The sequence below is a fragment of the Salvelinus namaycush genome, chromosome 5 (assembly GCF_016432855.1).
Source record: "Salvelinus namaycush isolate Seneca chromosome 5, SaNama_1.0, whole genome shotgun sequence".
Lineage (NCBI taxonomy): Eukaryota > Metazoa > Chordata > Actinopteri > Salmoniformes > Salmonidae > Salvelinus > Salvelinus namaycush.
Window position 1 is genome coordinate 23,777,374 of NC_052311.1, and position 24,796 is coordinate 23,802,169.

General features: G+C 42.5%; 2 protein-coding genes and 1 pseudogene across 2 annotated transcripts; 2 read left to right on the forward strand and 1 right to left on the reverse strand.

The window, feature by feature from the left end:
- The first annotated feature begins 705 nt into the window (after nucleotides 1-705).
- On the forward strand, nucleotides 706-8,850 carry LOC120048080 (RE1-silencing transcription factor B-like). The gene is made up of 4 exons (XM_038993773.1): nucleotides 706-832; nucleotides 2,539-3,467; nucleotides 3,561-3,644; nucleotides 4,005-8,850. The coding sequence occupies exons 2-4, from the start codon at nucleotides 2,555-2,557 to the stop codon at nucleotides 5,978-5,980; spliced, it is 2,973 nt and encodes a 990-aa protein (XP_038849701.1). The 5' UTR covers nucleotides 706-832; nucleotides 2,539-2,554; the 3' UTR covers nucleotides 5,981-8,850.
- Nucleotides 8,851-9,058: 208 nt separating this feature from the next.
- LOC120047432 lies at nucleotides 9,059-12,384 on the reverse strand (annotated as a pseudogene).
- A 2,171-nt stretch (nucleotides 12,385-14,555) lies between these two features.
- LOC120048081 (DNA-directed RNA polymerase II subunit RPB2) lies at nucleotides 14,556-24,581 on the forward strand. The gene is made up of 24 exons (XM_038993774.1): nucleotides 14,556-14,716; nucleotides 15,121-15,193; nucleotides 15,301-15,451; nucleotides 15,559-15,671; nucleotides 15,786-16,005; nucleotides 17,707-17,865; nucleotides 17,992-18,156; nucleotides 18,280-18,476; nucleotides 18,672-18,791; nucleotides 18,963-19,149; nucleotides 19,276-19,419; nucleotides 19,615-19,754; nucleotides 19,908-20,019; nucleotides 20,166-20,519; nucleotides 20,633-20,801; nucleotides 20,921-21,017; nucleotides 21,100-21,194; nucleotides 21,358-21,608; nucleotides 21,987-22,076; nucleotides 22,438-22,545; nucleotides 22,779-22,892; nucleotides 23,000-23,160; nucleotides 23,763-23,958; nucleotides 24,226-24,581. The coding sequence occupies exons 1-24, from the start codon at nucleotides 14,698-14,700 to the stop codon at nucleotides 24,313-24,315; spliced, it is 3,525 nt and encodes a 1,174-aa protein (XP_038849702.1). The 5' UTR covers nucleotides 14,556-14,697; the 3' UTR covers nucleotides 24,316-24,581.
- Nucleotides 24,582-24,796: the final 215 nt, after the last annotated feature.

Genomic DNA, 24,796 nt, shown 5'->3' on the forward strand with positions numbered 1-24,796 from the left:
CACCTCTACATCGCCAGAGGAACAGAGGAGGAGTAGGATAAGGGTACGGCTAAAAGCCATGAGAATTGGACGTCTAGGACGTCCGGAACAGAGAGTAAAAGGAGCAGGTTTCTGGGGGCGATAAAATAGATTCAAGGTATAGTGTACAGACAAAGGTATGGTAGGATGTGAATACAGTGGAGGTAAACCTAGGCATTGAGTGATGATGAAAGAGATATTGTCTCTATAAACATAATTGAAACCAGGTGATGTCATCGCATATTGATTCTCAATAAAGCCCTTTACTTTCATATCACATCAAAATAATTTCAGAAATGCAAAATATACACTTACTGTACACTGTTTTAACTGGCTTTATCATAGTTGCAGTTTACACATTTCTGGCTGCCTTCTTCCATTACACGCAGGTGTCCCGAGCATTCTAGATAGCTAATTAGCCCCCCAGTGTAATATATATATATATATATATATATATATATATATATATATATATATATATATATATATATATATATATATATATATATTAGTTTAGTTTATATATAAGAGGAATACATTTTTGCCAAAAAAGTTTCTAAATGAAAATAAATCAACTCATAATGATTTATAATAACCGGATTGCTAGATTGTATGACCATTTGGAACATTGGGATTTGGAAAGAAGAAGCTCCTGGCAGAAACACTAGCTCGCGCTGACGTCAGCCATCCCTGCAAACAGACGGAGCCAGGCTGATGTGTAGGAATGTGTGGAAACTTCTTCCGTGAATAGTTTGTGTACTATTACATCGATAATATAGACCGAATACCGACAAGGAGTGGATACAGATATACGGTGAGTTGTGTGTAATTTAGGAATTAACAGATTTGTTGTCTATTGTTTTAATTTGTGAAACAAACTTTGACGAACAGTTTTGAAAATGGAGGCAGTGTGGGGGTTGTTGAAAGGAATAGGCGCTGTCCAGGGCTGATTTCAGCACGAAGATCAGGACCATGGCTAACATAACGCTGTTCTAAACTTTCGAAGTGTTTACACGCCAAACTTTATTTATGATATATATAAAAAAAAAAATAAGTAAAACGAACAACACTCATTATCGCTACATTTTTCAAGAGTTTACAAGTTAACAACCTCCTTGTTCGGAGTTTGCTCTTCCGCAAAACTAGTTTTCCGAGTGAAGTTTTGAGGGCCCTGCTGGACAGCGACATTCTCTGCCTGTCGTGGCAAGTTTGCATGGCGATTTGTGGAATACTATTGTTGGTAAACGTTAGTTTGAACTACAATCGATCCATTTGTTAAATAAATAATTGTCTCCTCCACGCCCAAACCTTTACTGTAGCTTTTTTTGTTGCAACTTTCTGCTTTGTATTGCTGAGGTCTAGTCTTTGTTTACAACTATACATAGACTATAACTCAGTCAAATAAATGTTATTTTGCAAGTCATATTGTATTCAGTTTGGTTATTGTAATACCAGCACGGTAACAAAGTATGTCTATACACTTTGTCTCATAGTTAGAACGTAAAGACATGTAAAACGTTGATTTTTTATTTGTTTTACGTATTTGGTCATCATTACCATTTAGGTCAATTATAGCTATATATTTGGTTTCGCATTGAGATCATACAACCCTTTTCTTATTTTTTCTGCGTAGTAGTTAGAATGGCTACTGTAGTTTTTGGGCGCTGTCGACCAAGTTGGTGGTGCTGTTTCAAAATGGCCGAACACACATTTCTGTGCATGCAAACACAGACCTAGGACACTATGGGGTTTCCCAAGGCACTGTGTTAAATACATGACGTAGCCCCACAATGAAGTTATGAAACATACATTTTGAAGTGGTGGGATATTCTTGGTAGTTTTGTGCTAAACATTTAAATATATTTATGGGAAAAAAACTTTTTTATTTTTTTATTTAATTGGTTACATTTTAAGTATGAAATAGTCTGGATAAATATCATTTTTTACAAATTAAGAATAGATACAACATTGTCATCTGTTATAGTCACATACTGGTTCATCACATTGATATGTACAGCAGACTGCATGAAGACATGAATAAATCCAGATAAGGAATCAATGACATGATGAAAGTGTTCTGAAATTATATAGGTTTAGCATACTTCCCTTTTATTTATTTTGACACTTGGATTGATGACATTTGTTTTTTCTTTATTGTATCCACCATTCCTAGATTATTATGAAAACATCTTGCACTTTCCAACCATGATATGAATACCAAATTACTAATTCAGAGAAGGAACAGTGACATTACCTTACATGGTATATCCCTGGTTGGTAGTTGCTAGGAAAACTTGCAAGCCATATCATTTTGATGACGTGGGACTGAGTGGCCTATGTGATAAACGTTCAAAAGATTGATGAAGTCCAGAATTAAATGCTTGTTAAAACTCATACTCTCTGTGACTACTGCTACAAAAATGTTAGTTCTGAAATGATTTCAAACATAATTTAACATATCTTATTTGAAGTTGTTTGATCAATGACCATGACCTCTGGTTCTGCTCTCCTCCCCCACAGCCACAGCCCTCCCAGCATGGCTTCTCAGACGGTATATCCAATGGGGTTGGTCATGTATGCCACCTCAGCTGGCATGCCCATGATGGAGGATGCCCAGGGGTTGGCTGAGCTTCCACACAATGAGCTGCCGGCCCCACAGCTGGTCATGCTCGCCAACGTAGCCTGTGAAAATCCAACAGAAGGGAAGGAGATGATGGAGCTCCAAACCGTCGGCAGCAGCAGCTACTCCGATAGTGAAGACGAGAACATCATCAGATACAGTTACGATAGCCATGAGAGAGAGATGTGCATTGTAGACTACCCAGAGTCTCCACGGGTGGCCCTTTCCCAGGTTGAGGAGATTGACGATGAAGTAGAAGTAGAAGAGGAAGAAGGGATGGACCTGTCCAAACCCTCTGAACAGCGCCCTTCTAGCCCTCCCACCCCTTTTACCCCTTCTACACCTCTGGGCATGATCATGGAGTCAGCTAAGAAGAAGAAACCCTTCTTCTGTAAACCCTGCAACTACCAGGCTCAGCGAGAGGAGGAGTTTGTAACCCACATCCAAATCCACAGCGCCAATAGGATGATTGTGGTGAAACGCGTGGAGGGGGACAAGGCACGGGCAAAAGAGACTTCGGCTGGACCAGATCAAGAGGCGGAGAGCGGTGATAGCGGGGCCAACAACAAAGGGGTGATCCGCTGTGAGCGCTGCGGCTACAACACCAACCGCTACGACCATTACATGGCTCACCTCAAGCACCACGAGAAGGAGGGCGATGACCAGAGGGTCTACAAATGCACCATCTGCACTTATACCACCGTCAGCCAGTACCACTGGAGGAAGCACCTCAGGAACCATTTCCCCAGTAAGCTCTTCACCTGCAACCAGTGCTGCTATTTCTCGGACCGTAAGAACAACTACGTGCAGCATATCCGCACCCACACAGGTATGTCAGAACCTTTTCACTCCAAGAATGCACTTAATGGTCAACGTATGATTGTTTTTAACAGTATAGCTAACTCTGTTTTTGCTTCTATAGGGGAGCGTCCTTTTCGATGTCCGTACTGTGAGTACTCAAGCTCCCAGAAGACCCATCTTACCAGGCATATGAGAACCCACTCAGGTGAGTGTCTAACACAGGCTACATGACAAAAAAGCCTGATGGTACATATTTCTAGCATGTAGCAGAAATTACACAAATATAATTGATTGTGCATAGATAGGTCTCTGTTTTGCTTTCCTCTCATAGTCAACTTTTTCTCCTTTGTTGCATTCGCTGGAGCAGATGGTTTTGGATAAGAACGGTAAAGTGGTTTGCGATACGTGCTGTGAGATGCTTAGTGTTCGACCTGTAATTGTTGCTTGTCTCTCCTTACTCTGGTCCATCTTCCCTGCATGAAATGTGAGCCAGTGTTCCCATAGAAGTTAATAGCAGTTAAAATGTCTGTAACCTGAGCATTTTCCACATTGCTTTTCTTGACAGGTGAAAGGCCTTTCAAATGTGACCGCTGCAACTACCTGGCTGCCAATCAGCATGAGGTGACACGCCATTCCAGACAGGTTCACAATGGGCCCAAGCCCCTGTGCTGCCCCCACTGTCCATACAAGACGGCTGATCGCAGCAACTACAAAAAGCATGTGGAGCTCCACCTCAACCCGCGCCAGTTCCTTTGCCCTGTCTGCAAGTACGCCGCTTCCAAGAAGTGTAACCTGCAGTATCACATCAAATCTAGACACCCCGGCTGCCCACAGATTGCAATGGACGTGTCAAAGGTCAAGCTGCGTGTCAAGAAACCTGATTCTGATGAATTCACTGATGAGTACACCATCGTGAATGGAATTGCAAAGTTTGAGTTGTCTGCAATTGCTGATGAGGAGGAGGACATGGAGGAGAGACCAGCGATCTCTGGAGCTGATAAACAATCAATCCATATCAATCTCTCGACCAAGAAGAGCAGCAATCCCGGCCCTCTTCAAGCTGCAGAAAGTGTAGCACCGGACAAGACCCACAAGAAATGTTGTGTCTCCCCACTCAAAGAGACACCTAAAAAGGCAAAGGACAAGGCAGAGAAAAAGGTAACACTGAAACGCAAGAGTACAGAGATGAGCAGTGAGAATACAAAGCAGCATGTTACCCTGAAGGAGACAGCAGCTGCAGTTCAAACCACAGGTAATAAAGTTAAGAGACGTCCCAAAAAACAAATGAAGGGGAAAACGAGTGTTCAGGATAAGAGTGAAATAAAGGAAACTGTGGAAAAAGTTCAAAAGGCGAGTTTGGAAGAGGACGGTGTTGAGAAGGAGAAATCGGTCAAGGAGAGGTTAGAGAAAGACATGCTGGAGAGGGAGAATACGGAGAAAGTGAAGGAGGAAAACAAGAAGCTGGAGAAGGAGAAAAAAGAGCAGCTGGGAACACTGAAGAATGAGAGGGAAGGAAAAGAGAACAAAAACACAACAAAATCTAAGAAGAGTCCTTCTAAAAAAATTGAGAAAGTGGTTGAAAAGACTGTTACAAAAGCACCTCAAAGTCTGGACGCACCAGTGGAAAAACAGGGAGAGAAGAGCAGGACGAAGCCGCTAAAGAGAAAGGCTGCAGAGGCCTTGGACTTATCAATGAAGGAATCTCCTGAGGAGCCCTGCACCGACATAAAGGCCAAACGGTTAAAAATCAAGGCTGCTCACAAGTCACAATCAAAAGCCAGTATCCCCCAAAGCATGACGACTGAGCCTTGTCCAGTGTCAGAACAGGAGAACCCAGCGAACCAGATTTTGAACTCGCCTGTAGTGAAAAAGAGCAACAAGACAGAAGCAAGCTGTGAAGAGACCGAGGCTTCCAGTGAGAACAAGGGGTGTTCCATCATTGAGAACTCTATTAGCCTCCCTGAAAACAAAAAGTGTCCAGCTACAAAGCTTCAGCCAGCAGTTCTGCAGGGAGAGCAGCAGGCGTCTGACCAGGAGACTGTCCCCACTATGCATACCTCTACATCTCAGGACACAACTCCACAGGCTGAGCAGGCTAAGGTCGCCGACCAAGCAGAGGAAACTCCTACTCCTGAAGACGAGTCCCCATCTCCCTTAGAAATTGACGGCTCTCCCGATTTCAGACGGCCACAAGGAGAACCATCAACACCCTCCCTGGAGCTCCCTAGGCCAAGAGGAAAGCCTACCGAAACTGAAGAGGACGAGGGCATCCACAGCCATGACGGAGGAAGTGAGATCAGTGATAGCGCCTCGGAGGGCAGTGACGACTCGGGGCTCAACGGACTGGCCACTGCCGCCGGCAAACTGGCCAATGACCCTGAAACTCCCACAGAAGAGATTCCGACTCCTACTGAACTCAAGAGTCACATGTGTATTTTCTGTGACCGTACCTTCCCCTTGGAGGTGGAGTACCGTCGGCACCTGAATCGTCACCTGGTGAATGTGTACTATCTTGACAATGCATCCAAGCTGGACCAGTGAGTGCCTGCAGGGCAGGGGGCTTTGATTTATCCCATTTTAATCAGTTTCAGCAGAGTATTTTTGTTTTACCCTTTCTACCTGTTATAAAACATAATTGTCTGTGTAAACATGTTGACACTACATATTCAGTTACTTTGCATTAGTGCTCACTAGTACTGTGCTGTATAAAATATTATATGGTATGCCTAAAACTCTCTGACAGCCATTGTAATACAGCTTTAGGCCGACTAGTTAATTTGATTATTGGTGTCTGGGCTTTCACGTATTGGTTCCCAGACATTTTGACTATTAATTCTACAGTTCTTGTTTTCAAACATGATGGGATGCTTTTCATTTAAATCATAAAGGATATGTGAGTTAATATGTGTGAGGCCCAAAACAAATGTTCATGGTTTGGCATTTGGCTGAAACACCCATCAAAGAAAATATGGGATATTAATTTTATTGCTTGTAAATCTCAGAATACTTGTAAATCTCATATGGTTATTCAACTACTGGTATCTAAAATCCAATAGCATTGTATATATCTTACATATAGTGGTTGATAGTCAAGAAATCGCTACACCTTGCCGGTTGAGTTTCTATATGAGAAGAAGCCACCAAGAGACGAGTTGCACCAGTTTTTTGTATTTTTATCCATCAGCCCTGTTGAACAACAATAGTACATCATTTATGAAAGGAAGTGGTACACTTTTTCAATTAAGTACCAAAGAAACCCCTTCATTCACACGGGATGATATTAGAAGGACCCAGGTGCTCCAGAGAATAATAGGGTTCTCACTCCTGTTGTGTGAGTCCACTCCAGTGAAGTGGTCTGTCCCCTAAATGGGGAAGAGGGCTGCATGTTCAAAGTCGGCACAAGTGTAAGTTGTCCACTCCACCATTTAGGGAGCACTTGACAACTACTTTAATTTGTCTTTTTATTGATAACTTCAAGAGATTTTTTTTTTTTAAACATTGTATAAATAAATTATCAATCTGCACAATGGACTAATTATAAAAATCTCTTAATTACAAAAAAAATTGACTTATGAGGACTCTTACACTCAAATTGATGAAATGGGGTGAGGTTTCTTTGGGTTCATCCGGTACAATGGTGGTGAGATGTGTATAGAATTGTTTCTTGAGTTAATGTTTGAAATATGTTGTCACTTTTTGAATATCCAAGTAAATGTAGTCATACAAAAAAACTCATACTACTCATTAATAAATGCACAACTCTGTGGAAGGTAGGGTGTTCCTAGTGTTAGCCTACTGGACCTTGACATTTGTAGCCCTCTAGAACTTAAGATATGGATAGAGATTTTCTGGATGCTATAAAACAGATACTATGTTGCTATCACTGACAGAGAATAGACTAGCTAACATTGAAAACAAGTTGTGAAATGGAAGTTTGGGAACACACCATTATCAGTTTTGTATCTGATTTCAGAAAAAGTCCAAAGATATATATATTTTTTTACAGTTGTTGAGCCTGCGAAGATGCCCGTAGTTCTACATTTTCTTCTTTTTCTTTTTACTCTTCAGTGCCTTCGACAATCAGTATTTTATGTTTTTGCATATTAACAGTGTAGGTTTCTGTTAATTGAGTCACATTCTTTGTACACTGTAAGAGCTCTGATTTCAATTATATTGTTGTTACATCATGTCTATCTTTATAACCATTCCTTGAGGTTTAGTTGTAATTGTTTGATTTCTCTGATTGTTGCTGTTTTTATTACCCCACTCATCTGTTTTACAGAATTGTACTTCCAAAGCTTAGCCTGTGAAATACTTCATTCATATGCATTTAGTTTTCTGTACTATGAGGTGATTGTTAGACTGCGCTAATAAATAAAAAAATATGCCATGTGTACTCTTTTAGTAAATTCAGTGCAATATTATATTTTGGGTGTGATGCCAAAGTGAGAAGATATAGAATTATAAAGATGTATGTCTTGAGTATCCTGACTATTGGAAGGAACAGAATATACCAGGGTTCCCTGGGAAACTGGTCCAATTTAGCCGATATGCTCTTGAACCGGTCTAGTTTCCCAGGGAACCCTATCTAGACAGTTAGATTCCGTAGCACTGTAAATGTACACCTTTTATCTCTTTGTTCACTTACTGTATTGTGCTTGTTAGTGGATAAGAAAAGTGTATTTCAGTCTTTGTAACCATTTTGCATTCACATATTGTAATCATATGTACCGTAAAACTTCAATTAAATGCTGTCTCAAATTGCCAGCCGCCTGTTCATTTTAATAGCTGGGAATCGGCACACATTTCAGCAAATAAACGCCTGTTTCAAATGAATTCCCGGGTCTAAATGAATTGTTTACGATATTCCCATGTGCATTAATTATTTATTTTTATTCTGTCATTGTTGCTAGCCATGTCGCCACCAAAAAGAAAACATTCAATTCATGTTGCTGAAGGGTGAAATTGGGGTGTATGATAGGCAGCCTTTGCTAGTCTGATCTGCGATGAATTTGTTATAATGTTTATACTGGTCACAAACAGTGTGGTAGTCTTTACAACATTTTATTGAGCAAAATCTGTGTGCATTAAGGAAATAGAAACCTAGCTCAAATAAGTGCCGGTTGTGTTCAGCGATTAAAGCAAATACATGCCCAGGCTATTCATTTTTGTTTTACTGTTAGCCTATACATGTCATTTGCAGTTAGTGAAGAAATTTACTATTTTTCAATAAAATAATTGCCAACTAACTTCTATTAATACCTTCACCAAAGTCGATAGTTATTGGCCATTGTCCCCAATACTTTTTGAAAACAATTGGCTGTTTTAAAACCTTTTTGTGCAGTTTAAAACAAAGCATCCTGTACCATTTTCTGCTCTACACTTTTAATAAAAGGTTGGCCTACTATCCAGAGGTATTGTTGGTGTGTGAGTCCTTTCCATTTCTTACCTTTTCAGCAGTTACTGATATGTTTAATAATATATTACACTAAAGGTGCCTGCTGTCGAAATGTAATGAAAGCAATGTAAATTTAAGCAGTCTACACATCGACAAATAACGACAGCTGTTTTTACAAGGGTATTTACAATCATTATATTTACAATGTTACAAAACCCAGATCTGAAAACCATCCACAAACTTAAAGTACGGTATCACCATTAGACATTGAGTACAAAAAGCCTTTGACATGAAAATGCATGTTGCTCCATTTAGATTTTACGCACTTAATATTTTCTTCAAATTGAGCCTCTGCTCCTTTGTAGGACAGGCTGGTGTCCACCAGGCCCTGGGGTTTCATGGTCGTATAAGCAACAGACTTGTTGATGTGCTCTCCCTTCAGGATTAACGATGTTGGGGAGTAGTGGTGGGCTACTCAAGGAGAGCCCTGTACCCCCTGGAGCATGGGCACGCAGCAGGAAGCTGTTCCCCTCCACTCCTGTCACTGTCACCCAACCTAAAAACAGAATAAATGTATCAGTAGCACCAGCCTCTTTTGAAAAAAGGTAAATCTTGGGTCATCTGGTTGATCAATGTATAATTAGGTGTGTATTACCGACAGAGGACATCTTAATATCAGCGCTGGCTTTCTGATAGCCCTGCCCCTTCAGCTCAAACTCTTGGGAGACTAGAGGGGGGAATTCCTTCATGGGTTCTTCTCAACCCATTAGTACCTATTCACACAGTTCTTCATGTTGATAACATTATTTGTAAACTTGTTTGTAGTAGCACTTGAGAGATTTTAATTCCTTAACTAAGTAGAGTAGACCAAGCAGCATCAACTTAACCTCAGCAGGATTTGACCAGCTTGCTTCTGATAGATGCGGTCAGCCTTGTCCAGACTGGTGATGTGAATTGGGACTCGGTTGGAAGCAATGACTGAGAACCAGCAGTTAATAATATGTCTGTCATAAAGACAAAAGTGTGCACCATTGTTTTGATGTCAAAGTTTAATAATGAAAGAAGGCATTCACCTGAAGGTAATCAATTCGTCCTAGAGCTCCCAGGAACAGCAACATTCCAGGTTTCAACACAAACGTCCTGCGTACGATGGCTTGTGTGGGCACGACCACCTTCACCTCCTGCTCGGTCAACAGATTGAGGACCTATCAAGCATGAGAGAGTGAGAAAGAGGGGGTGGGGGAGGGGCAATGTGCCTTGGTTTTTGCAATGAACAGAAGATTGTGAGCTGAATGGTTGGCATTGTTCAACACTAGTCTGGGCTTTTCTTGTAAGAAACCCCTTACGAGAGTGGTACAATGCAATAATAAACCAGTCATAAATCTACTGCAGTGACCACTTTATAGATAATTCTGTTCTATTGCAGTGTGCGTAAATGTATCATGCCATCCTGCTTGTGCAAATTATACTTTGTGGTATAGCCTAGTAATACGAGAAATAGAAAGGTATACCTTGTTCCCCCAGAGGACATGCAAAGGTACTATTTGTATCTACCCTCTTGCATCAGAAGGGAAACTAAGTCGAGTGGTATTAATTAGTCAGCAGTGTTCTCTCCTAGTGCTGGTAAACAGCTACAACATGTATACACGCTGTTTCAATTAGGAAGGTACATGGTTCCATTATGCGCTGCACTGTAATCTATGAAACAACAATTATACTGGCCACGTTGAAGTCGATTTAGCCCGGCGTAACAGCCAGCAGTGGCGCCAAGCGGAAGCAGAAAGTAGCTCACGTCATTCTCTTTCATGACACCAGGGGTGTCATAGAGCCAGTGGGCATCTTTCAGTTCGTTGAGCGTCAAGCCCACATCTGGAGAAGGGTTGAAAAGAGTATGGTCTTTCTCCTCCTCCTTGTCAATCATGTCCTCTCCATAGGCCAGACTATCAGGATCAAACTGTATCAGGCCTCTTTTGGATCCTACGACGGTCCGAAACGTCCTCCCAATACGACCTAAACCAATATAGGATTCTTTATAATTAGCTTACATTACAAAGTACACATTTAATAGTAACCATGCAAACCATTAACAACACAGTAGGTCAAGGGTTGAGCTGTATGGGATGTCCATTTCGAACCCCTGGTATTTAGGCTACCCTGTGGGGTTACCACCTGTTCTGTCGCCAACAGCCAACACCAATCTCTTACCCACTAGGTAGCCCTGCTTGCTGAACTGTTCCAGTTGCTTGAGCTCCTGTGGAGAGATATCACTCTCCGTCTGCTTGGACCTCCTGAACATGCAGTACCGAATGTTGTTGATGATGGGGAACTTCAGAAGGTTCAGCATTATATCTTTGGATAATATTACATTTGAAAGTAAATTGAAGAAAATCTACATTTTAGAGACTTTGATATAAACAAATGTAAGTCTGATTCAAGCCCTCCATCAATGTGACTGTAAAAGTGGTTGGAATGTGAAGCTCTTTCAAGACTAATGATTGCAGCAACAATACACAAAGAAGAGTGTTCCATAAATAATAATGTATCTTATAGTAACTGTGGATAACATGCAGGCTGGGCAGAGCTCCATTTTACCAGGCCATGGAAATATGGTGGCTTTGTGGATCACATCCGAGGCTCTGGATTTGCAGTAGTCTGACTCCAGTAGAGTGTTAAACAATGTGGATTTCCCCGTGTTGGCCATTCCCGCTAGATACACTTCTCCATTGTACTTCCACAATCTCTGGAGATTAGATTTTCTATGCCATATCCCGTTTTGGTTCTAATGATGGGGGTATCTTTGATATTATCACTGGAAATGCCTACACCAGCACAGTGCTGGGAAAGCTGACATTTAATCATTTGCAAGTAGTTTTTAGAGTCTCCAGGGAGCAAGTCCACTTTATTACCCAGAACCACTATGTGTTTGTTTTCTCCAACAAGCTATAGCAAGTCTGGTACTATGGAGTATGGGATGTCCAGGAGATCTACGATGAACAGTACCAAGGCGTTCTCTGATTTGACCCTGCGGACTATATCCAGATGTTCCTCCTTGGACATCTTGACAGTCAATGCCTTTTGGTGGTGTGTGAGCAAGTAACAACGATGACAAATGGCTTTTTTCAATTCCTTCTCCTCTAGCAAATGTTTATACTTCTCACTTGGTAGATAGCCTGCCACATCAGGTGCAGTGCATGACTGCGCCACATCCGTTGCAACAGGTGTCAATCCTCCATATCTGGCGTACCATAGATTTTCTGCTGTCCTTTAGTTTTCTTTTTCGTCTTTTTGCTTGTTTCCTCGAGAAGGAAGTCTATTTCATGAAACTCGATGAGAGAATCAATGCTAGCTGTCGCCACTTTGGTCCCATCTTTCAATGACCACAGCTGTTGCTCCAGAGTTCTCTGCTGCTTCTCAGAGCCTGACCTCGGCGGCAACCTCTTGTCTTCTTTGGAAATCATGGGGACAGCATTCGCATGGAGGTAACCATGAAGTTGGTCCTTGTGAGTATCTGTCACGCCCTGACCTTAGAGAGCTTTTTATGTCTCTATTTTGGGTTTGGTCAGGGTGTGATTTGGGTGGGCATTCTATGTTCTATTTTCTATGTTTTTGTATTTCTTTGTTTTGGCCGGGTATGGTTCTCAATCAGGGACAGCTGTCTATCATTGTCTCTGATTGGGAACCATACTTAGGTAGCCCTTTCCCTCCTTTCTTTGTGGGAAGTTAACTTTGTTTGTGGCACATAGCCCTTAAGCTTCACGGTTGTTTTGTATAGTTTATTGTTTTTGTCGGCGTCATTTCTAATAAAAGGAATATGTACGCTCACAATGCTGCGCTTTGGTCCAGTTCTTTCGACGGCCGTGACAGTATCTTCTTGATCTATGTAGTCCAGGAAAACAAATCACCCCTCCTTTTCCGGCTCTATGGAGTGCATTTACCTTGAATTTTAAATTTTTTACCCAGATCTTGAATTTCACCCCTTGCTTCTCTTGCAGTGCTGTAAAATCTGGTCGTTCTTGTGTCATCCACAGTGGTGTAAAGTACTTAAGTAAAAATACTTGAAAGTACAACTTAAGTAGTTTTTGGGGTATCTGTACTTCACTACATACCTAAAGAAAATGATGTACTTTTTACTCCATACATTTTCCCTGACACCCAAAAGTACTCGTTACATTTTGAATGGTTAGCAGGACAGGAAAATTGTCTAATTCACACACTTATTAAGAGAACATCACTACTGCCTCAGATCTGGCAGACTCACTAAACACATGCTTTGTTTGTATAAAATACTGAATGTTGGAGCATGCCCCTGGCTATACGTAAATTTAAAAAACAAGAAAATGGTGCCACCTGGCTTGCTTTATATAAGGAATTTGAAAAGATGTATACTTTTGATACTTAAGTATATTTTATCAATTACATTTACTTTTGATACTTAAGTATATTTTATCAATTACATTTACTTTTGATACTTAAGTATATTTCAAACCAAATCCTTTTAGACTTTTACTCAAGTAGTATTTTACTGGGTGACTTTCACTTTTACTTGAGTAATTTTCTATTCAGGTATCTTTACTCAACTATGACAATTGGGTACTTTTTCCACCACTGGTCATCCAATACAAAAGGTAGTTCATGATGGAACATGTTTACTTCAAACATAGACATATAGTGCCTTGGTAGGGGTGATGAGATCGATTTGGTACTTTGGTTTAGAGATAGACATGGAATTGATAGATGTCGATAACATTTACATGTAACTGTTTCCCGTAATGGGGGTGGCAACAATTTATACATCTTTACAAACTAATAAAATTGAACCATACATTATACAATGATAATATAACCTTGAATAACACGAGCTGTTGCTTCTTCTTCTTCTTTGGTGGAGTTTAACTGCGGTTGGCAGACATTACCGCCCCTAACTGAACTATCAAAAATTGGTATAACTAAACCAAGATATACCACAGCATGTCTTTTCTACAGCCTGTCTTTTCCAACGGGAACAAATAGTTATAGTGGGCAGAGCAAGCAAGGAGGTGGGTAGAGCCAAGCACGAGCTAGCGAGATTCTATTGGCGCGTTCTAGCATCATCTGCATGTTTTCGTTTGGGAACGCATACTCTGTGAGGTGCACGTGCGCAGTAACTCAATACGTCTTTGCACTCCTTCTAAACGCGATATTATTTTTTTTTTGCAAAGGGTAAAGTCTACAAAACGTTGTCCACTCTGTTCATAACAGATTCTAGTTTGGGGAACAGAAAACTGTATTGAGATTAAATGTTTGATCGATGAAAACATTTGCAGAGTGTCGGCTAAAATCGATCTCGTTCCATCTTCTCCCTCTGCCGGCCAGTGGGCTAAGGGCTTCCTCTCACGACCATATTTGGCATGAGTGGAAACGCCAAGCGGATGCTTCATATTTTTACATCCGGCGAAATATCTAATCTGTGAAACTATAGTATAAATCCATTACACATGTGAGTTGCTGGAACAAAAATACATGTATATCCTGACGGAACTGACGTTAGTGGAAATGTTGTTTATTTACGTTTACAACTATTAAGATTCGGCATCTGATAATAATAATAACATATATAATTTTTTAGATAAAATAATATGATTATCATAGTTAATATTAGAGCAGAATAGTACAAATATTTAGTTAAGACTAATTTCTTGCACGGCAAAATAACAGTTTTTGCAGGAAATGACGTTTTAGGATTGACCGTCAATATTTCTTTTTGTATTCATTTAGATAGCAAAGTGTGCAACGTTAGACAACATTGAATCTGACACTGTTGATGATTTAAACGTCGGATTCTGCTTATTTCGGCGAACACGAGAGGGAATAAGCAGTAACCATGTATGACCAAGATGAAGGTATTTCAGCTATTTTACATATTGTAGCCAGCTAGCTAAGTTAGCATATAGGCTAATATATGGCGCCAGGAGCATCAACAAGAAGAGATAGCTAGCATGCCTGCTAGCGCTATGTAGGTTGACTCGTTTGTTACATACCAAATATGGTTTCACCAGACTAAACACCTAACGTTAGCTAGCTATAGCACACTTTCAACTAGGCCTATCTATATGAGCATCACATAATGACATTATGTGCAAAAACAAAGCTGTCTTTGATATCTGCAGAGCTGAAATACCTTTCTTTGTGTCTATCAGTTGTTCTTCTGTAGAAAACTCCATGAACTAGATCCGGGGCCTAGGCTAACATTAAATCACTGTGTCTGCATTCACTTTGTTGATGTATTTTCCGTGATCTCTTGCAGATATCCAATACGATGAGGATGAGGATGAAATCACCCCCGATTTATGGCAGGAAGCTTGCTGGATTGTTATCAGGTAAAATGATGCGCTCCCTACCTATCTCTCTTTTGATCATCACGTAGCATACACTATGCAGCTTGCTTATGTTCAAATAACACTATCTTCTCTGATGCACCCTATAGTTCCTACTTTGATGAGAAAGGTCTGGTGCGACAGCAGCTGGACTCCTTTGACGAGTTCATCCAGATGTCCGTGCAGAGGATTGTGGAGGATGCTCCGCCCATTGACCTGCAGGCTGAGGCCCAGCACACCTCTGGAGAGGTGGAGGACCCGGTGAGTGACAGACAGGAACCTTCAGATACGCTGCTCTATGTAGGGCCTCTCTCTGAGGGCACTCATTCATGGTCTGTTACTAATGAGCCTGTTGCTTTGTTCTACAGCCACGCTACCTGCTGAAGTTTGAACAGATCTACCTTTCCAAACCCACTCACTGGGAAAGAGATGGAGCACCCTCCCCTATGATGCCCAACGAAGCCAGACTCCGGAACCTCACGTAAGTTGGCCCATTAGGAGCCATCATTTTATCACAATATATTTCCCGTGCACGTCATAGGCAACAACCTTTATTCCTGCCAGTGCCAACCAGGCTCACATATGTATTATACAGGTACTCTGCTCCCCTGTATGTGGACATCACCAAGACCATCATCAAGGAGGGCGAGGACCAGCTGCAGACCCAGCACCAAAAGACCTTCATCGGCAAGATCCCGATCATGCTGCGCTCCACCTACTGCCTGCTCAGCGGCCTGACGGACCGTGATCTCTGTGAGCTCAACGAGTGCCCGCTAGATCCCGGGGGCTACTTCATCATCAACGGCTCTGAGAAGGTAGAAGAAGAAAGAGCGAACGAGGGTGGAGGGTGGGATGTACAGTTCCAGTCAAAAGTTTGGACACACCTACTAATTCAAGGGTTTTTCTTTACCTTTACTATTTTCTACATTGTATAATAATAGTGAAGACATCAAAACTATGAAATAACACATATGGAATCATGTAGTAACCATGTAGTATATTTTATATTTGAGATTTTTCAAAGTAGTCACCCTTTGCCTTGATGACACCTTTGCACACTCTTGGCATTCTCTCAACCAGCTTCACCTGGAATGCTTTTCCAACAGTCTTGAAGGTGTTCCCAAATATGGTGAGCACTTGTTGGCTGCTTTTCCTTCACTCTACGGTACAACTCATCCCAAACCATCTCAACTGGGTTGAGGACAGGTGATTGTGGAGGCCATGTCATCTGATGCAGCACTCCGTCACACTCCTTCTTGGTCAAATAACCCTTACACAGCCTGGAGGTGTGTTTTAGGTCATTGTTCTGTTGAAAAACAAATTATAGTCCTACTAAGCGCAAACCAGATGGGATGGCGTATCGCTGCAGAAGGCTATTGTAGCCATGCTGGTTAAGTGTGCCTTGAATTCTAAATAAATCACCAACAGTGTCACCAACAAAGCACCATCACACCACCTCCTCCATGCTTCACGGTGGAAACCACACATGCGGCGATCATCTGTTCACCTGCCCTGCGTCTCACAAAGACAAGACGGTGGTTGGCGCAAATTTGGACTCATCAGACCAAAGGACAGATTTCCATCGGTCTAGTGTCCATTGCTCGTGTTTCTTGGCTCAAGCAAGTTTCTTCTTCTTCTTCTTATTGGTGTCCTTTAGTAGTGGTTTCTTTGCAGAAATCTGACCATGAAGGAAGGCCTGATTCACGCTGTCTCTGAACAGTTTATGTTGAGATGTGTCTGTTACTTGAACTCAGTGAAGCATTTATTTGGCCTGCAATTTCTGAGGCTGGTAACTGTAATTAACTTATCCTCTGCAGCAGAGGTAACTCTGGATCTTCCTTTCCTGTGGCGGTCCTCATGAGAGCCAGTTTCATCATAACGCTTGATGGTTTTTGCGACTGCACTTGAAGAAACTTTAAAAGTTCTTCAGATTTTCCATATTGACTGACCTTCATGTCTTAAACTAATGATGGACTGTCGTTTCTCTTTGCTTATTTGAGCTGTTCTTGCCATAATGTGGACTTGGTTAAATAAGGCTATCTTCTGTATCCCCCCCTTCCTTGTCACAACACAACTGATTGTCTCAAATACATTAAGAAGGAAAGAAATTCCACAAATTAACTTATAACAAGGCACACCTGTTAATTGAAATGCATTTCAAAATTCCAGAGTGTGCAAAGCTGTCATCCAGGCAAAGGGTGGCTATTTGAAGAATCTCAAATATAAAACATATTTTGATTTGATTAACACTTTTTTTGGTTACTACATGATTCCATATGTGTTATTTCATAGTTTTGATGTCTTCACTATTATTCTACAATGTTGAAAATAGTAAAAATAAAGAAAAACCCTTGAATGAGAAGGTGTGTCCAAACTTTTGACTGGTACTGTATGTCTGGCCTTGTTTGTTTGGGTACCCTTGTTTCTTCAATACTTTTCACAAAGCACCTGAGAAACACACGCTTTTGCTTGAAGAGGATGTTTTATTGATAACAACTGTTGTGTTTGGTGTGCAGGTCCTGATTGCCCAAGAAAAGATGGCCACGAACACAGTGTACGTCTTTGCCAAGAAGGACTCAAAGTACGCATACACAGGGGAGTGCCGCTCCTGCCTGGAGAACTCCTCGCGCCCCACCAGCTCCATCTGGGTCAGCATGATGGCCAGGGGAGGACAGGTGAGAAACAAACCACCTTGAACACCAAAATATACTCTGTCTGAATTTTCTGGCAAAGTTGCCTTTAGGTTCTCTTTCTTCTGCTACTGCACCCAAATGTTGACTCTTTGTTTCTTTTTCCACCAGGGGGTGAAGAAAAGTGCCATTGGTCAGAGGATCGTGTCCACTCTGCCCTACATCAGACAGGAGGTGCCCATCATCATAGTGTTCCGAGCCCTGGGCTTTGTGTCCGACAGAGACATCCTGGAGCACATCATCTACGACTTTGACGACCCTGAGATGATGGAGATGGTAAGAGTTCTACATTGTAACTGACACATGAAACATACTCCTGCCCCCCCCCCCCCCCCCCCCCCCCCTCTTTCTCATCGCCCACCCATTCATCCACACCTCTGATGTGCTGTGCTCCACCAGGTCAAGCCCTCCCTGGATGAGGCCTTTGTGATCCAGGAGCAGAACGTAGCCCTGAACTTCATCGGCTCTCGTGGTGCCAAGCCCGGTGTCACCAAAGAGAGGAGGATCAAGTACGCCAAGGAGGTGCTGCAGAAGGAGGTGCTCCCCCACGTCGGAGTCAGTGACTTCTGTGAGACCAAAAAGGCCTATTTCTTAGGGTGTGTTTTTTATTATGTTATATTAATGTAATAATCATAGAGATCCTATAATTCACCAGGTGTCTGTTGGAGATTCTATATGTCATTCTATGGTTATGAAAGCATGATGTTACTGATTGCATAAAGACCAATATGTTGTTGTTGTGCTTGATGTATTAGCCTAACACAGTGTTGAATATTTGGGGCTGTTTGTAGGTACATGGTCCACAGACTGCTATTGGCTGCCCTGGGCAGAAGAGAGCTGGATGACAGGGATCACTACGGCAACAAAAGATTGGACCTGGCTGGGCCTCTGTTGGCTTTCCTGTTCCGAGGGTAAGGCCTGAAGGAACACCTCTATAAAGCTATGATTCACAGATGCAGGACTACTTTGTGCAAACCGCTCTCCTATCCAAACTGAGCATTTGGTGAATATTTATGAAGTCAATGGGATTCTAAGCCTGTAACTTTAATCAAGCTTTTTTTCATTTCTTTGGACGCGTTTAGAATGTTCAAGAACCTGCTGAAAGAGATCCGCATCTACGCCCAGAAGTTCATTGACAGAGGGAAAGACTTCAACCTGGAGTTGGCCATCAAGACGCGCATCATCTCCGATGGCCTGAAGTACTCTCTTGCCACGGGGAACTGGGGTGATGTCAAGAAGGCCCATCAGGCCAGAGCTGGAGTGTCCCAGGTAACACAGTGCACAAGACATCTGGTACACATTCCTATATAGTTTAGGCTCAGTTTGCCATTATGCTGCTACAAGATGATTGTTGTCATTCCGAACCAGAACTTTTTGTGTTCTTTATCTCATTAGGTGTTGAACCGCTTGACCTTTGCCTCAACTCTCTCCCATCTTCGACGGGTGAACTCCCCCATCGGTCGAGACGGCAAGCTAGCCAAGCCCAGGCAGCTTCACAACACGCTGTGGGGCATGGTGTGCCCTGCCGAGACCCCCGAGGTATGTTCAAAACCAACCCAAATTACATCTGTGTTCATATCAAGGGCTATTGTTGCATCATACCATATTTTAAGGTTGAGGTTACCCTCAAAGAATTAAGCTCTCAGTCAATTAAGGCGTGTCATTGATATGCTATTGTCCCTTCTTACTTTGTTCCTGTCATTGTGCCTCCCTCTGTCTATCTGGTCTCTCCAGGGTCATGCTGTAGGCCTAGTGAAGAACCTGGCCCTCATGGCTTACATCTCTGTGGGCTCCCAGCCCTCTCCCATCCTGGAGTTCTTGGAGGAGTGGAGCATGGAGAACCTGGAGGAGATCTCACCGGCAGCCATCGCAGAGTTAGTCCAGCAGATGGCAGCACACTGCTCTTTATCAGTCCAGAAGATATCTAAGCGTTCTCAGTCTTTTATGCTGAGTGATTTGTATAGTTTGTCAACCTCTCTTATCTGCATTTTAACAGATTTTTTTCTTCATTAATTCAACACTAACAGTGCCACAAAGATCTTTGTGAATGGCTGCTGGGTGGGAATACACAAGGACCCAGAGCAGCTGATGAACACACTGAGGAAACTGAGGAGGCAGATGGACATCATTGTGTCTGAGGTAAGGGATATGATTATTTCCCGGAATTTCAGCTTTTCTAACATTTTCATTATTTATTATATATTCATTTGAATTAACCTACAAACACAATATCCCTTATCCTGATGTGCTACGTTGTTCTGATCCGTGCTTACGCCTGTTTCTAGGTATCCATGATCAGAGACATCCGAGAGAGGGAGATCCGCATCTACACAGACGCCGGGAGGATCTGTCGTCCTCTGCTGATCGTAGAGAAACAGAAGCTGCTGCTGAAGAGGAGACACATCGACCAGCTGAAGGAGAGGGAGTACAACAACTACAGTTGGCAGGACCTGGTGGCCAGCGGCGTGGTGGAGTACATCGACACCCTGGAGGAAGAGACAGTGATGCTGGCCATGACCCCTGACGACCTCCAGGAGAAGGGCGTGGCCTACTGTTCTACATACAGCCACTGTGAGATCCACCCCTCCATGATCCTGGGAGTCTGTGCTTCTATCATCCCTTTCCCCGATCACAACCAGGTACAGCTAAATCAGTCTTGGTATACAGTATCACACGATTTGTAATTTATATGCCTCTGTTTTAACTATAATCCTATTAATACCATTTCCTCCCCATCTTTTCCCCTGTGTAGTCTCCCAGAAACACGTACCAGTCTGCTATGGGTAAACAAGCCATGGGTGTGTACATCACCAACTTCCACGTGCGGATGGACACCCTGGCCCATGTGCTCTACTACCCCCAGAAACCCTTAGTCACCACTCGCTCTATGGAGTACCTGCGTTTCAGAGAGCTCCCAGCAGGTGAGAACTGGAGCGCTGCAGAATTAGCAGCCAAAAACACTCCTGAACTCTGACCTAAAGATTTCTGCCATTTTTCTAGTTCTGGCTCGTTGAAATCCTCTCATTTGTGCCTGGTTTAGGTATCAATTCTATTGTGGCTATTGCGGCGTACACTGGCTACAACCAGGAGGACTCTGTCATCATGAACCGCTCTGCGGTGGACCGAGGATTCTTCAGGTTTGCGCTGTGATTTGAAGATAGAGATTTGCTGCAAAAATGACTTTTAAGACGGTGGTGTAATTAACGGTGTTTATTTCAGGTCTGTGTTCTACCGCTCCTATAAAGAACAAGAGTCAAAGAAAGGGTTTGATCAGGAGGAAATCTTTGAAAAACCCACACGCGAAACATGTTCGGGTAAGTTCTTGGCATCTACAAATATAGAGGAGTCGGACAGAAAAGCAGAGCCTACTATTTCCATCATCTCATAAAATGTTCCATTGGCAGCTTCCATTTTAAATTGGCATTCATACAAACAGAACTGCTCAGTGAACAACCCAATGCCCCTGCCTTCTCCCAGGTATGAGGCACGCCATTTACGACAAGCTGGACGACGACGGCTTGATAGCTCCCGGCGTGCGCGTCTCCGGCGAGGACGTGATCATCGGCAAGACGGTGACCCTGCCAGAGATCGACGACGAGCTGGACAGCACCAACCGGCGCTACACCAAGAGGGACTGCAGCACCTTCCTCCGCACCAGCGAGACGGGCATCGTGGACCAAGTCATGGTCACCCTCAACCAGGAGGGCTATAAGTTCTGCAAGATCAGGGTGCGTCCTGAGTCCTCTAGCTTCCCACAGTAGGCATATTGTGTCAAGTTGACAATGCATTAGTAGGCTGTAAAAATGACAAACAAACAGTAATAAATTATCCCCTGTTGGCAGCTCTACCTATTTGTCAAGTTTAGAGTAGGCAGGAAGGTCATCCGTAGTATGGGCAGGTTTGAGTTGAGTTTTACGAGCATGATTGCTTCCATAGAAGCAACAAGCCCGAGATACCAAATCTGGGTTGTTGACAGATTGACTAAATTGAACATGAGCTCCACTGGTTGAATATTGCACCCTCTAACTTGGGCCATAAGGTTATGGAGCCGTATGGCCCAACTTGTGGCGTGATTTAACTCAAACTCCATTTGTTTCTTCTTGCAGGTTCGCTCTGTTCGTATCCCCCAGATTGGTGACAAGTTTGCCAGTCGACACGGGCAGAAGGGTACTTGTGGTATTCAGTACAGACAGGAGGTAGCGTATTAGACACATGTTCCTCATGCATAGTCTACAGGACTGCTCACTCTTAAGTAGACTACACAGTATGACATTGAGCCAGGAAATGTTTATCATGATGTTTAGTCAATGGCCTAGAGACATTGTGTTTAGACTGAGCCTAAACATAAATAAAGCCAAAGGTCTCTTCACAGGAAATGCTAAGTCAACCACGTACCAGTATACTATAAAACTGATTTAGAGAGAACATGGAAGTCTCTGTAGAACGTGCAACATTCCTGCAAGGGGTTATGCCTTAGAAAGACTGGTCTAGAAAACTGGAACCCTCACACAAGTTTTTGTAAGTGAACTATGTCCTTTGTTCCGTTTCTTTCCACAGGACATGCCCTTCACTTGCGAGGGAATTACCCCAGACATCATCATCAACCCCCATGCCATCCCCTCTCGTATGACAGTCGGCCATTTGATCGAGTGCCTGCAGGGCAAGGTACCTGTCTAATAACTCCTCCCCCTACTTCATTTTAACTTGTGTTACTCCTATGTTGAGACCTCTGAAGGATGTGACAGTAAACGAATAAGGTACCTAGATTGGGTCTTTTAGAAATTACAAAGGTCAGTGTGACTTTGTTTGTTAAAGGTCAGAGACTTTTTGTGATGGAAATCAAGTGTAGTGTATGGATGGGAGTTTTCTTGTTTTCACCCTCTTCTTTCACCGTGTAGGTTTCAGCCAACAAAGGGGAGATTGGTGACGCCACACCTTTCAACGATGCGGTCAACGTGCAGAAGGTCTCCAACCTGCTGTCTGAATACGGATATCACCTGAGGGGCAACGAGGTCAGTACATCAGCCTCCTTTACCATTCACATCTACCTTCCTTAGTAGCTATTTCACACTAGTCTGTCCATAGAGTACAATTAACTGGCCTCGTCTTTCACTTCTAGGTGTTGTACAACGGTTTTACCGGCCGTAAGATTACCTCTCAGATATTCCTCGGTCCCACATACTACCAACGCCTAAAGCACATGGTGGACGACAAGATCCACTCTCGGGCCCGAGGCCCTGTCCAGATCCTCAACAGACAGCCCATGGAGGGCAGATCACGGTAAGAATACTAAGAATTATTTAACGTAGGACTTTTTCCCTTTTATGGCACTATTTGAGTGCACTGGGCATGCATTCCTGGGCTTGTATTCGTTAAGCAACTTAAAGTAGGAGCAGAACTAGGATCAGTTCTGTCTTTTTAGATGATAATAAATGCACAGGGGGAGAGGGACCTGATCCTAGATCAGCACTTCTAGATCAGATGCTTTATGAATACAGGCCCTGATCTCACCCAGTTAAAACTAGAATCCTTAATTGAAACAATAACAAAGCAGGCACCCCACCTCTGTTTTGGTAAAAAGCTGAGGGATGGGCCTGGATAAATGTAACCACTGAAATTCATAGACCGAGCAATGGATGCAAGGACTGACCATCCATGATATCAACATTTATAGTTTTAACCATATTTTGAGGCAACAATAATGCAGTAAAACAAGGTTATATTTTGGGTTCTGATGGGGTACGACAGTTGAACTAAGCTCATTTCTAAGTTATATTCTACAAGAATCAATGGCTATAAATCATTACTAAATTAAGTCCAAAACTTGATTTAGTAACTGCAGATTGCTGCTTTAACTAACCATGCTCTCATTTTGCGCCCAGTGATGGAGGTCTTCGTTTTGGGGAGATGGAGCGTGATTGTCAGATAGCCCACGGCGCGGCTCAGTTCCTGCGTGAGAGGCTGTTTGAGGCGTCTGACCCCTACCAGGTCCACGTCTGCAACCTCTGTGGCCTCATGGCCATCGCCAACACCCGCACACACACCTACGAGTGCAGGGGCTGTCGCAACAAAACACAGGTACGGAACAACACCACCACCAGTCTCCCAGTTATTCCTGTTTATTACTTAGGCCGGCCTATTCACATGTTGTTTATGTCCATTATACCTTTATTACTGTAACCAGAATGTCAATTCCAAATTCTAACTACAATACTGTATAGTGAAATAGATTTTAGTGTTCCAACAGGACTATAAAAAAGTATTGCCTCTATAGCCTTAGTTTTGTTGAAGATTTATCGAATAAGATGTTTGTACAATGTAACCGTTTCCACACTTTCTTGTCAGATCTCTCTGGTCAGAATGCCATACGCCTGCAAGCTGCTCTTCCAGGAGCTCATGTCCATGAGTATCGCCCCTCGCATGATGACCAGTTAGGAGCACTACCAAACCCCTGTCGAGTCAACAGGAATTGAATTGTGTTGTAGGAATGTCGAGGACATCGCTTATCTCTTCAGTGGGAGAGATGGAGCCTCAGGAGACGAAAACTAAACGCAACAGTCAACTTGTTTTGACGCTAATGGTCAGGTCCCCACGATTTGTCTCGCAAAATTATTTTGGGCGTGATACCACTGTTTTATAACGGAAGGAACATCGTCTCGGTTGTTTTTGTCAAACTAGAAAAAATAAAGGTTGGTTTTTAATTTGTTGTCACACTTTCTTCATTCAGTGTTTGTATTGAGCTAGCTAGCTTTATGTGGATTTGAAAAACTCAGATATATACTGTGTGTGTGTGTGTATATATATATTTATTTCATAGTGTTACACTGTTCTGTGCAGAAGTCTTGATCATATAATATCGAAATAGCGACAACTTTTTCCATTTTGTATTTATTAGTAATGTGCAGCAAGTGTCCCA